Consider the following 13,045-nt stretch of genomic DNA (forward strand, 5'->3'; position numbering starts at 1 on the left):
GATGAATCTCTGCGACCGATAACAGAGAACCTATGAAATAGACCCTGTAGAAGGAGATCATTGAATTCAAATAGGCAATACTCTCTTCACATCCCTCTGACATTCACTGCACACTGAGAGGAAAACCGGGCTCCAACCTGCTGCGGAGCGCATATCAACGTAGAATCTAGCACAAACTTACTTCACCACCTCCATGGGAGGCAAAGTTTGTAAAACTGATTTGTGGGTGTGGTGAGGGGTGTATTTATAGGCATTTTGAGGTTTGGGAAACTTTGCCCCTCCTGGTAGGAATGTATATCCCATACGTCACTAGCTCATGGACTCTTGCTAATTACATGAAAGAAATCGTAATCTGGCCGAAATTGTTTAAAATTATAGATAATGCCTTTACTACCCATTCCCCAGCTTTGCACAACCAACATTGTTATTTTAATATATTTTATAACATTTAAACCTCTAAATTTCTGCCAGTTTCTAAGCCACTACAGACAGCATCTTATTGCATGCTTTTTTATTTGCTTTTAACAACAGGAGACTGCTAGGTCATGTGGGCCATATAGATAACATTGTGTTCACGGCCAGGGACTTATTTAAGAGTCAGCACAACACAGCACTAATTAGCTAAAATGCAACTTAATAGATAATAAATAAAATGTGATCAGGGGTCTGTCAGAAGATGCTTAGATACAAGGTAATCACAGAGGTAAAAAGTATATTAATATAACTGTTGGTTATGCAAAACTGGAGAATGGATAATAAAGGGATTATCTATCTTTTAAAATAATAAAAAATTAATTGTAGACTGTCCCTTTAAATGCGTATTACTTGGATTGCAATAACCAATTTGCTTAAATCTGGTATACTATTTTGGTTAACAAACACTACAAAATTTGAAAATTAGAAGTGCTTACATAAGTTTTTGATATATTAAAGAGTGTATTTGAATACATTAGAAAACCTGCATGAAGTGTACTGAACAAGCATCTTCAGGGTTTTCAGATTCTAGGCAATTTCAATCCACGAGAACACATAATTTTCACATGACTTTAATATCATTGACTACTGTGAAAAATGTTTCTTCTAGTTGCTGGTATGTTTAGCCAATCTAAGTGTAATAAAACCTGATGTTCTGTTATATTACACAGTTTAGCTGGTTTAAACAGCTGTGCTTTTAATAGATTGGAGTGCCATAGGAAAGAAAGCCCAAAACCACACAATTTGAAAACATTTTTTTCATGGCAAATGCACATGGATTATAATGAGTAAGAAATATCTTAAAATGTATTTTCAAAAGCTAAAAAAAAGTGTTTAATTAAAAAACTAACATTTTTTAGAAAATCTATCCTGATAGATTTTGATTGTATGGAATGAAATAATGTTGTTTATACGTCTCAAAGGGATATAAACAAGTGTTAAGGTGGTATATCATCTTTGAATGTGAAATCAGGAAAGCTTGAACTTTGTGTGAAAACTCTTTTGGCCCTTTAACCCTCTGATCATGTTTTGAGTTAAAATGTATTGATCATTTTTTTTATTGTACAATTTAATGAGAACGCTGACATTAATGGAATGTTTTGCATATATAATTTTATGACCTATTACAAGACTATACATTTACTATAATAAATAAAAGTATATCCTTACTCCCCCAATTAATAAGTGCTTTAAAATATGTTTATATACATTTGACATTCCGGTTATGATTTCACTTAGCAAGTTACCTCAATTTCTGCTGACTCAACTCGATTTTCAATTATCTCAATACACTGTCTTTTAGATGGGGGTTCTTCACTTATCACAGTTTCTTCAGCAATATCAGTAGCTGGCACAGTTAACACTGAAAAACATAGATAGTTACAATCTTTAAAGCAATGACTACAAAATATTTAATATTTAAGTTTTTTATATCTATCGATCAACAAGAGATTTACTATTCAGCACTTCATCACCTGCACCACCACTCACGTGGTGTACCTGTTGAATTGTAGCTGTGGGAGATTCTATGTTGGCAAAACCTTGGATGATGCACGGGTACGGTTTGCCAACCACAGATCATCTATTACCTGGTTTCTCAACAGCTGGGCCGTGGCCCAGTACCGGGCCGTGATAGCCCTGCTGGTGGGCCCCGACCTGTCATGCCCCCACTGCACACTCTTACCCCACTGCACACCAGGGGCAGACTGAGACCAATCAAGGCCCCAGGAAAACTGTCTCACACTGACCCAAATGTATTCAATGTTATGCAAATAAACATGGTAGTCTCCCTGCCCTGCCCCCAACATGCCCCTCAACCTCCAGAGCCAGGACCCCCAACATTAAGGGCCAGAGAAAGGGCTTCCAACCTTCAGGGCCAGACCCCACACTCAATGGCCCTCACAGCATCAGACCCCCGGCAGGACCCCCCACACTCCAGGGCCCCCACTAAACCCACACTTAACTGCTTAGTTACTGATAGGGCAACTGAAAACTCCAGCTTAAAAGGGACACTGAACCCATTTTCTTTCTTTTGTGATTCAGATAGAGCATGACATTTTAAGCAACTTTCTAATTTACTCCTATTATCAAATGTTCTTCATTCTCTTGTCATCTTTATTTAAAAATCAAGAATGTAAGTTTAAATTCCGGCCCATTTTTGGTGAACAACCTGGGTTGTTCTTGCTGATTGGTGGATAAATTCACCCACCAATAAACAAGTGCTGTCCAGGGTTCTAAACCAAAAAATAGCTTAGATGCTTTCTTTTTCAAATAAAGATAGCAAGAGAACAAAGAAAAATTGATAATAGGAGTAAATTAGAAAGTTGCTTAAAATTGCATGTTCTATCTGAATCACAAAAGAAAGAAATTGGGTTCAGTGTCCCTTTAAGGAACGCACCAGGATCCGTGGAGATGCCATTTGTGGGCCCCCCTACTTGCTGGTCCCTCGGCCCAGGTCCTATTTGCCTGGCTGATTATATATATATATATATATATATATATATATATATATATATATATATATATATATATATGGAAAAAGAAGTAGAATGCAGATGTAACTAGTACAAAAGCAAGCTCCCTGTTTGGAAGTGCACAACAACTTCAGTATAGTTTGAAATCTAAGTGGATCTGTTTGAAAGTGCGTAACAACTTCAGTATAGTTTGAAATCTAAGCGAATCTGATTTGATACACAAGGTGTTATTTTGAATAATATATATATAAATAAAACTACCGGGCCCTGGACATGTCCAGCTCAAATTAACCGGGCCTTGAGGTCACTTTGGTTGAGAACCACAGATATTAGGAACGCCATAAAGAACAGGAAGAGCAACCAGCCAGTGGCAAGGCATTTCCTTGAGGCTGGTCATACGGTGAATGACCTATGATTCATCCTGATAGACCATACCCCCCCTCTGAAACATGGGGGTGATCGGAATAAGATACTCCTGCAAACATAAGCAAGGTGGATCCACCGTTTGAATACTGTGCAAACGAATGGACTGAATACGGTTATAGACTGGCACTGTTTTTATGACATCTAGGTTCCTTTATTCTGGACAATGAGGGTCCATGATCTGTTGTATACCGTATGAGAGCCCCCCTTTTCATTATAGGAGCTGTTTCACTACAGGAGCCTTAATGGTTGCTGTTTCCTCTGTATTAATTATTAACTATACATATGTACAATAGATAGGGTAGCTATTCTTATGCGTAATCCCTGAAGGGTTCCTTTTTTAATCCTTTTCTTATTTTAATCCTCTGACTTTGTAAATATAGTAGTCTCCCCTTTAAATACTTGATAATATGGCCCAGGTGTTTACTAACTTATTGACATAGCTAGTTTAATCAAAAATGATCTCTCCTGGTGTAAGCCCTTTTGTGCATTGCCCATTCAACGAGTAATATTTCACTGGGCAGTGTTACAAATATCCCCCTACTTTAAGTATTTTATAAAACTTAGGCGGTATATAAATCGGTGGAGCCAGGGAGTTTCTAGCAGCAGGGCTTCTGGGCAATAGGTATTGTATAGTGATTAACCTGCTATGGTAAATAACTATGATTTCTCTCTGTGTTCACTATGTTTAGAGGCCAAGTCTCGCTATAACCACACATCGCCCGTCGGACCCGCCCACCTGATCCGCTCTTCTGATTGGGTGTTATTCCCAGCGGAGCTAAATACAGAATTAAACGGTGCGTTGCCATAGCAATGCAGACATCGGCCTTTGAGTGGGTCTAGATGACACGTGACTCCCCTCAGGAAGGTCAGTGGGACTCTTGTTCTGGCGTACACCATACTGGCCCTGTAAGTAATCACTGCTTAATGCATTTACTCATTTATGTATTAACATCTAATGGGCTCAAATTACTTTGATGAATTTTGTCTACTGAGGGTTATAATGCTTTGTACCGTTCCCCAAGTCTTACACGGCATGTTGTTTCATGTTGCGGTCTAAGTCAGACGCGCTATGCATATTTTCGTTTTCATGCTTATCTTCACATTATTATATTCTTACATCTGTTCCTCCATCGATGTTCTGAATTTCTGCATTTCTGGTTAACATTTACATGTCACATATATTTACATGTTACATCTATTTGTATACAATCATGCTCAAGACAGATTTTTAGAACTAGGATACACACATTGTTTGTTTACTATGTGACTGTTATCGCTCTCACACTCTCTCATACTGGTCACTGGAAATTCAGCATGGCACCTCATGGCAAAGAACTCTCTGAGGATCGGAAAAAAAGAATTGCTGCTCTACATAAAGATGGCCTAGGCTATAAGAAGATTGCCGAGACCCTGAAACTGAGGTTCAGCACAGTGGGCAAGATCATACAGCGGTTTCACAGGACAGGTTCCACTCAGAACAGGCCTCGCCATGGTTGACCAAAGAAGTTGTATGCACGTGCTCAGCATCATATTCAGAGGTTACTTTGGGAAATAGACATATGAGTGCTGCCAGCATTGCTGCAGAGGTTGAAGGGGTGGGGGTTCAGCCTGTCAGTGCTCAGGCCATACGCCGCTCACTGCATCAAATTGGTCTGCATGGCTGTCGCCCCAGAAGGAAGCCTCTTCTAAAGATAATGCACAAGAAAGCCCGTAGTTTGCTGAAGACATGCAGACTAAGGACATGGATTACTGGAACCATGTCCTGTGGTCCGATGAGAACAAGATAAACGTATTTGGTTCAGATGGTGTCAAGCATGTGTGATGGCAACCAGGTGAGGAGTACAAAGACAAGTGTGTCTTGCCTACAGTCAAACATGGTGGTGGGAGTGTCATGGTTTGGGCCTGCATGAGTGCTGCCGGCACTGGGGAGCTACAGTTCATTGAGGGAACCATGAATGCTAACATGTACTGTGACATACTGAAGCAGAGCATAATCCCCTCCTTTCAGAGACTGGGCCGCAGGGCAGTATTCCAACATGATAACGACCCAAACACACCTCCAAGACAACCACTGCCTTGCTAAAGAAGCTGAGGGTAAAGGTGATGGACTGGCCAAGCATGTCTCCAGACCGAAACCCTATTGAGCATCTGTGGGGCATCCTCAAACAGAAGGTGGGGGAGCGCAAGGTCTCTAACATCGATCACCTCCGTTATGTCGTCATGGAGGAGTGGAAGAGGACTCCAGTGGCAACCTGTAAAGCTCTGGTGAACTCCATGCCCAAGAGGGTTAAGACAGTGCTGGAAAATAATGGTGACCACACAAAATATTGACACTTTGTGCCCAATTTGGACATTTCCACTTAGAGGTGTACTCACTTTTGTTGCCAACGATTTAGACATTAATGTCTGTGTGTTGAGTTATTTTGAGGGGAAAGCAAATGTATACTGTTATACAGGCTGTACACTCACTACTTTACAATGTCATTTCTTCAGTGTTGTCACATGAAAAGATAATAAAATATTTACAAAAATGTGAGGGGTGTACTCACTTTTGTGAGATACTATATAATCTTTCAAAAAACCACAATGTTGCAATTGCTCTTGAAGAAAGAGCTGTAATGCTCTTAGAAAGGTGTTAAGAGGCAAACGCTGCCTTACTAGCTTTCTGCCCCTTACTAGAATTAGTAGTGAAAAAATAAGCTAGAAGTTTAACTGAAATCTATAGTTGCTTGGAGATAGAACACTAATCAGATTATAATTAATAATGGGAAGGGGAAAGATATGGATAAAGAAGGGGTTAAATAGCACTCATTCCTAACAGCTTGTAATATAGTGCTGCTAATACGCAACTAAATTATCAGTAACAACTGTTAAATATGCTGGCCATTCCAGCTAAGTGAGAAATTGTGAGATTGCTGTTTACATTAACGTTAATGTAAACAGCAATCTAACAATTTCTCACTTAGCTGAAATGGCCAGCATATTTAATAATTGTTACTGATTATTTAGTTGCATATTAGCAGCACTATATTACAAGCTGTTAGGAATGAGTGCTATTTAACCCCTTCTTTATCCATTTCTTTCCCCTTCCCATTATTAATTATATACTTAAAGGGACATGAAACCCAATTTTTTTCTTTCATGATTTAGAAAGAGTGTGCAATTTTAAACAACTTTCTAATTTACTTCTATTATCTAATTTGTTTAATTCTCTTGATATTCTTTGCTGAAAAGCATATCTAGATAGGCTCAGTAGCTGCTGATTGGTGGTGCACAAAGATGCCTCGTGTGATTGGCTCACCCAATATGCATTACTATTTCTTCAACAAAGGATATCTAAAAAATAAAACAAATTAGATAATAGAAGTAAATTTGAATGTTGTTTAAAATTAAATTCTCTAACTGAACCGTGAAAGAAAAATTTGGGGTTTAGTGTCCCTTTAAAGGGACAGCACCAAGAGTTCTATAACCCTCTATATCCCAGTGCCAATTAATCTGTTACTATTACATCTAATCAGATTATGTAATATCCGCTACCTAGGGTTAGCAGGATCTGAACACAATGAAGGAATAAATCTCTGATTGGTATTTTCCTTTAGGAAGAAAATAATATTTAGTACAAAGTATATCCCTCACCTTGTGATAGGGATAAATGTAGAATCACAGACAAGGTTAAAAATTTAGAAACTCTTTATGCTAAAGAGATTGCTAAAGGAAAGAGTACTTTCCCAGTTAATAGACAATAGAAATGTAATGCAAAGGTTCAAGAGAAGAACCTTGTAATATATAGAAAAGTAAGTTCAGATTCCAGGGTGGAAAAATGGGTTCCATCAGTGCCCTAATTCTTACCAACGCCTGAACAAAAGTCTGAACCTCAGGAGTTTAGCTAACTTCCTATGAAAAAAGATAAGGCAGACAATAGTGGCAAACCCTTGACCAGGGCATCCTGAAATCTGAAGGTTTCTAGGAATTTTAAAGGTTACAAAGAAAACACTCTGGAAGAACACCATTTAAAGTATGTCTTCCAATCTCTTGTTTTACAGGCTTTCAGGCCTGCATTAAAGATTCAATGACTGATTCAAATAAATCTCCAAAACTAGACGCCATTAAATAACAATTTGAGATCTTAATAAAAAAAGAGAACTTTGAGACAACAGAATCTGTGTCAAAGGAAAAGAGCTATGGAAAGCAAAAGGACATCTGCACTAGGTCCGCATACTAAGTCCTGCGGTGCCAGGCTACAGCAACTAAAATTACTAACGTTGACTCCCGTTTGATCCAAAACTCTTGGAAGAAAAAAAAGAAAGAAAAAAAAAAGGAAATGAGTATGCTAGATGAAAGTCTCATGGACATACCAAGGTAACTAATATGTGGACCTAGGATCTTTTGATCTTGCACAATAGCTAGAAAGTGTGATTTAAGCGAGAGGCCATTAGAACTATGTCCTGTAAGCCAATTGGATCAATAAGCAATATAAAATAATTCATGTAGAGACCACTCATGAATAGACTGATCGACAGTTAACCCCCATGATAATTTATGTAGACCACTGCCATGATCTTCGAGAAACTCAGACCACCCCCCAGCCTGAGAGACTGAAGTTCGTCGGTACAATAGACCAAGACTAATGAAGGAAGGATGTCCCAAGGGACAAAGACAGACTGTGTTTTTAAGAAAATATTGACTGACGGAGAAATCCAAAGCAATCTGTGTGTCAAATGTCATTAACTACTAATATAGCATAGCAATTAAAAGGGGTCTTGAGTAAAGAGGGGGCTAAAGAAACTGCGACTGAAGCAGCAACCAAAAGCCTCACTGCCTCCATGCACTGAGGATGTAGCTCATTGTATGCAGAGACACATCCTCTGCCACACCGCCTCCGCTCCTCTGGCCATTGCCATGGCCACATGGGGTTGTTGTCGGCGCGTGGCGGTGACGCCATCGCCGCGCACAGCGAGCACCACTGATGCTGCTCTGGATATCACCTCTGTGTATGTATATTAAGTGCTGCAGAGCACGAAACACGTAAAGGTTTTTTTCCTTTTCCCTGCTGGACACTTTTGTTTTTACGATGTTTCAATAAAGATGCTTATTTCGTAACATCACTGGAGTGCTGCCTTTTTGTCTTGATTTGTTTTGCCCAGCTGGCCCAGCCATTTGGCTTGTACCGCGCCACAGTGTTTTTGACCCTCTGGGCCATCCATAGCTTTTTTTAGCTTCACTCCCACTGCCACTTGTATCAGTGATTGGAGTTTGGAGATTGTGTACGGATTTTCTGAGCTATGTTGCTTTGCTGGTTAGTCATAAACTAACCCTTGATTAAGGGGAAAAAAAAAATCTGTGAGAGATGAATCCAGAAAAATATGTTTAGGGATATGAAATCTAGGGTAGGACTGTAAATCCCTTGGATAAAAAAAAACTGATTGGGGTCAAATCTCTTCCTTATGAGATTACTCATGAGATTACATGGTACTAGCATTAAATATGCTCCTATCCTCCAAATCCTTTAGTAAATGTTGCCACTCTTAAAGATCATAGACAACATTTAGATAGGACTGCTGGTCAATCAGTGGGACTCATTTCTTGAGCTAGTGACGTATGGGATATACATTCCTACCAGGAGGGGGCAAAGTTTCCCAAACCTCAAATGCCTATACATACACCTCCCACCACACTCATTCCTCAGTTTAACGAATAGCCAAGTAGTGAGGTGTAAAAAGGAGTAAAAAAACATGCAAAAAAGACGAAATGGAAAACCTATTGTGCTTTTATACAAAAAAAAACATAACCACCACAAAAAAGGGTAGGTCTTATGGACTCTTGCCACTATGAAAGAAATTAATTTATCAGATAAGTTTTTACATAAATTATGTTTTCTTTCATGTAAGTGGCAAGAGTCCATGAGCTAGTGATGTATGGGATAAAATACCCAAGATGTGGAAGTCCACAGAAGAGTCACTAGAGAGGGAGGGTTAAAATAACAGCCATTTCCGCTGAGAAATTAAATCCAAACAATAATTAAGTTTTTCTTATAAACTTCAAAAAAACTTAAATCATAAGCAGTAGAATCAAACTGAGACAGCTACCTGAAGAACTTTCTACCAAAGACTGCTTCAAAAGAAGCAAATACATGAAAATGGTAAAATGTAGTAAATGTATGCAAAATAAGCCAAGTTGCTGCTTTTGCAAATCTGATCAACCGAAGCTTCATTCTTAAAAGTCCAAGAAGAAACAACTGATCTAGTAGAATGAGCTGTAATTCTCTGAGGCGGAGACTGCCCCACCTCCAAATAAGCTTTGTGAATCAAAAAGCTTTAACCAAGATGCCAAAGTAATGGCAAAGGCTTTCTGACCTTTCCTGGGACCAGAAAAAAAACAACAAATAGACTGGAAGTCTTTCTGAAATCCAAAGAATGTAAAGATCTTTCCAGAGAATTCTTAGGATTAAGACACAAAGAAGGAACAACAATTTCCCTACTAATGTTGATAGAATTCACAACTTTAGGAAGGAAGTTGAATTAAGTTCGCAAAACAGCTTAATCTTGATGGAAAATCAGATAAGGAGGCTCACAATAGAGAGCTGATAACTCAGAAACTCTTCCAGCAGAAGAGATAGCCAAAAGAAACAACACTTTCCAAGAAAGTAGTTTAATATCCAAAGAATGCATAGGCTCAAAGAAGGAGCCTGCAAAATCCTTAAAACCAAATTAATACTCCAAGGAGGGGAAGTTAATTAAATAACAGGTTTGATACAAACCAAAGCCTGAACAAAACAGTGAATATCAGGAAGTTTAGCAATCTTTCTATGAAATAAAACAGAAAGAGCAGAGATTTGTTTCTTCAAAATACTTGCAGACAAAACCTTATTCAACCATCCTGAAGAAATTATAAAATTCTAGGAATACTAAAAGAATGCCAAGATAATTTATGAAAAGAACACCATGAAATATAGGTTTTCCAAACCCGATAATAAATCTTTCTTGAAACAGATTTACGAGCCTGTAACATAGTGTTAACCACTGAATTAGAGACACCTCTATGACTAAGCGTTCAAATTCCATACCTTCAAATTTAACAATTGGAGATACTGATGCAAAAACGGCCTATGAGACAGAAAGTCTGGCCTTAGAGAAAGTGGCCAAGGCTGGCAACTGGACATCCGGACAAGATCCACATACCAAAACCTGTGAGGCAATGCTGGTGCTACCAGAAACACATGTGACTGTTCCATTATGATCTTGGAGATCACCCTTGAAAGAAGAACCAGAGGCGGAAAAATGTAAGCAGAAAACAAGAAACTGCCAACGTATCCACCATCTCCGCCTAAGGATCCCTGAACCTGGAAAGATATCTTGGAAATTTCTTGTTTAGACGAGAGGCCATCGAAACTATTTCTGGAAGGCCCCACATGTACAATCGGAAAAAAAACACATCTGGATGGAGAGACCACTCCCCTGGATGTAAAGTCTGGCGGCTGAGATCATCTGCCTCCCAATTGTCTACACCTGGGATATGAATCGCAGAAATTAGACAGAAGTTGAATTCCGCCCAAAAAAGTATTCGAGATACTTCTTTTCATCGCTAAAGGACTGCATATCCCTCCCTGATGATTGACATATGCCACAGTTGTGATATTGTCTTTCTGAAAACTAATGAAACATTCTCTCTTAAATTGAGACCAAGCGTGAAGAGTTCTGAAAATAGCACGGAGTTCTAAAATAATGATTGGTAACCTCGCCACTTGAGGTTTCCAAACCCTTTGTGCAGTCAGCGAACCCCAGACAGCTCCCCAACCTGTAAAATTTGCTTCCGTAAGAATACAGTCCAGGAAGGACGAACAAAGAAGGCCCCCTGAATAATACGATGATGGTCTAACCACCAAGTCAGAGAGAGTTCAGTGTTGGGATTTCAGTATATCAACTGTGATACCTGAGAATAATCCATGAACCATAGATTCAGCATGCAAAGGTCTCATAAGAAAATGAGCAAAGGGGATCGCGTCCAATGCTACAGTCATGAAACCTAAAAACTTCCCTGCACATAGCCACTGAAGGAAATAGAGACTGAAGGTTTAGACAGGCTAAAACTAATTTCATTCAACTCGACTGTTAAAAACAGATTCATGGACACTGAATTTATCTAGAAACCTAAAAAAGGTGACCCTTGCCTGAGGAATCACAAAACTCTTAGGTAAATTGATCCTCCAACCATGTCTTTGAAGAAACAACACTAGTTGATTTGTGTGAGATTCTGCTAAATGAAAGGATTGAGCTAGTACCAAGATATCGTCCAAAATAAGGAAAACACCACAATACCCTGGTCTCTGATTACAGATAGAAGGGCATCGATAACCTTCGAAAAGATTCTTGAAGCTGTCGCTAGACCAAATAGAAAAGCGACAAATTGGTAAAGCTCGTCTAGAAAAGAGAATCTCAGAAACCCGAAAGTGGTCTGAATGAATTGGAATGTGAGGATAAGCGTCCGGTACAACTATTGTGAACATGTAATGACCTTGCTGAACAAAAGGCATAACAGTCCTTATAGTCGCCATCTTGAAAGTTGGGAAATTCACAAAACGATTTAAAGTTTTCAGATCCAAGATTAGTCTGAATGAATCATCCTTCTTTGGGACAAAGAATAGATTTGAATAGAAACCCAAACCTTATGCCTGCTACGGAACTGGCACAAACACCTCTGAAAAAAATTCCAGTACTAAAATATATTTCAGAAAAAACCTGAACCTTCACGGAGTGTATTGAAACATGAGAAAGAAAGAAACTTCCCATAGAAGGTCTCATTCTAAAAATCTATCCAAAACCCTAAGAATAATATTCTATAGACTTTGGACTGAATACATCCAAAAATAACTTAATCTGCCCCCACCAGAAGAACTGCTTTGAGAACCGCACCTTCATGCAGTCTTAATAACGAGTATTTTCCCTTAGTAGGACTCAAAAAAACGCTTTTTCAGCGCTTGCACTCGGAGTTAAACAAATTGGCAGCTGAATAGTAATAGTTGTTATTATTATTTAAATAAATGGTACTAATTTTATTGACCTTAAAAGGCCTAAGGCCTGCATCGACCCTGCCGGATATGAACCTGTGACCCTTGGAACTTAGAACAAGCTTTTGTAAACAAACAGATATAAACACAGCGCTAGGCCTAAAAGTTACAACCTGCCACTCCCAGACCACCTCCCTAAAAGTGGACACAGTAGGAAATAGCAAAAAATGGATAAGGGAGAGGGCGCTAAAAAGCTAGGAGGTAACAACCACATTTATTCTGTAGACATTTAATTGAAAAAAAAGTGTAAAATAATTTAAATGAGGATAAACTAATCCTTATATAATAATGGCTGATATATGAGCGAGGGACGTCTCCCTTAAAATACAAATGCAAATACAATTCACAAAATATACAAATGGTATGGTTAAATATGCAATGCTAGCAAAATATAATTAAAAAAATTAAAAAAAGTGTAAAAATGATAAAGGCCTAATATACCACCTTATATTAAATAGATTCCATATAATCATATAGAAATACAGTATACTTCACTTAGTAACAGAGGAATAAAACAATACTCTTAGCTTCAAATATATAAAAAGTCCCAGAATTTTGAAGTCCGTATCTATAGACAGATCCTATCGAGGTTATTGTGTTACTGTGG

The 13,045-nt window shown here is 38.6% G+C and overlaps 1 protein-coding gene across 3 annotated transcripts in view; it reads right to left on the bottom strand.

Moving 5' to 3' along the window:
• The window catches only part of GABPB1 (GA binding protein transcription factor subunit beta 1), a 437,479-nt gene that overhangs the window by 104,722 nt on the left and 319,712 nt on the right, over positions 1 to 13,045 (bottom strand). For all 3 annotated transcript variants that reach the window (XM_053717436.1, XM_053717435.1, XM_053717437.1), the window contains exon 8: positions 1,722 to 1,837. In XM_053717436.1, coding sequence (XP_053573411.1) covers positions 1,722 to 1,837 — 116 coding nt within the window. The remainder of the gene's footprint in view (positions 1 to 1,721; positions 1,838 to 13,045) is intronic.

The sequence above is a fragment of the Bombina bombina genome, chromosome 6 (genome assembly GCF_027579735.1).
Source record: "Bombina bombina isolate aBomBom1 chromosome 6, aBomBom1.pri, whole genome shotgun sequence".
In the NCBI taxonomy this organism is placed as follows: Eukaryota; Metazoa; Chordata; class Amphibia; order Anura; family Bombinatoridae; genus Bombina; species Bombina bombina.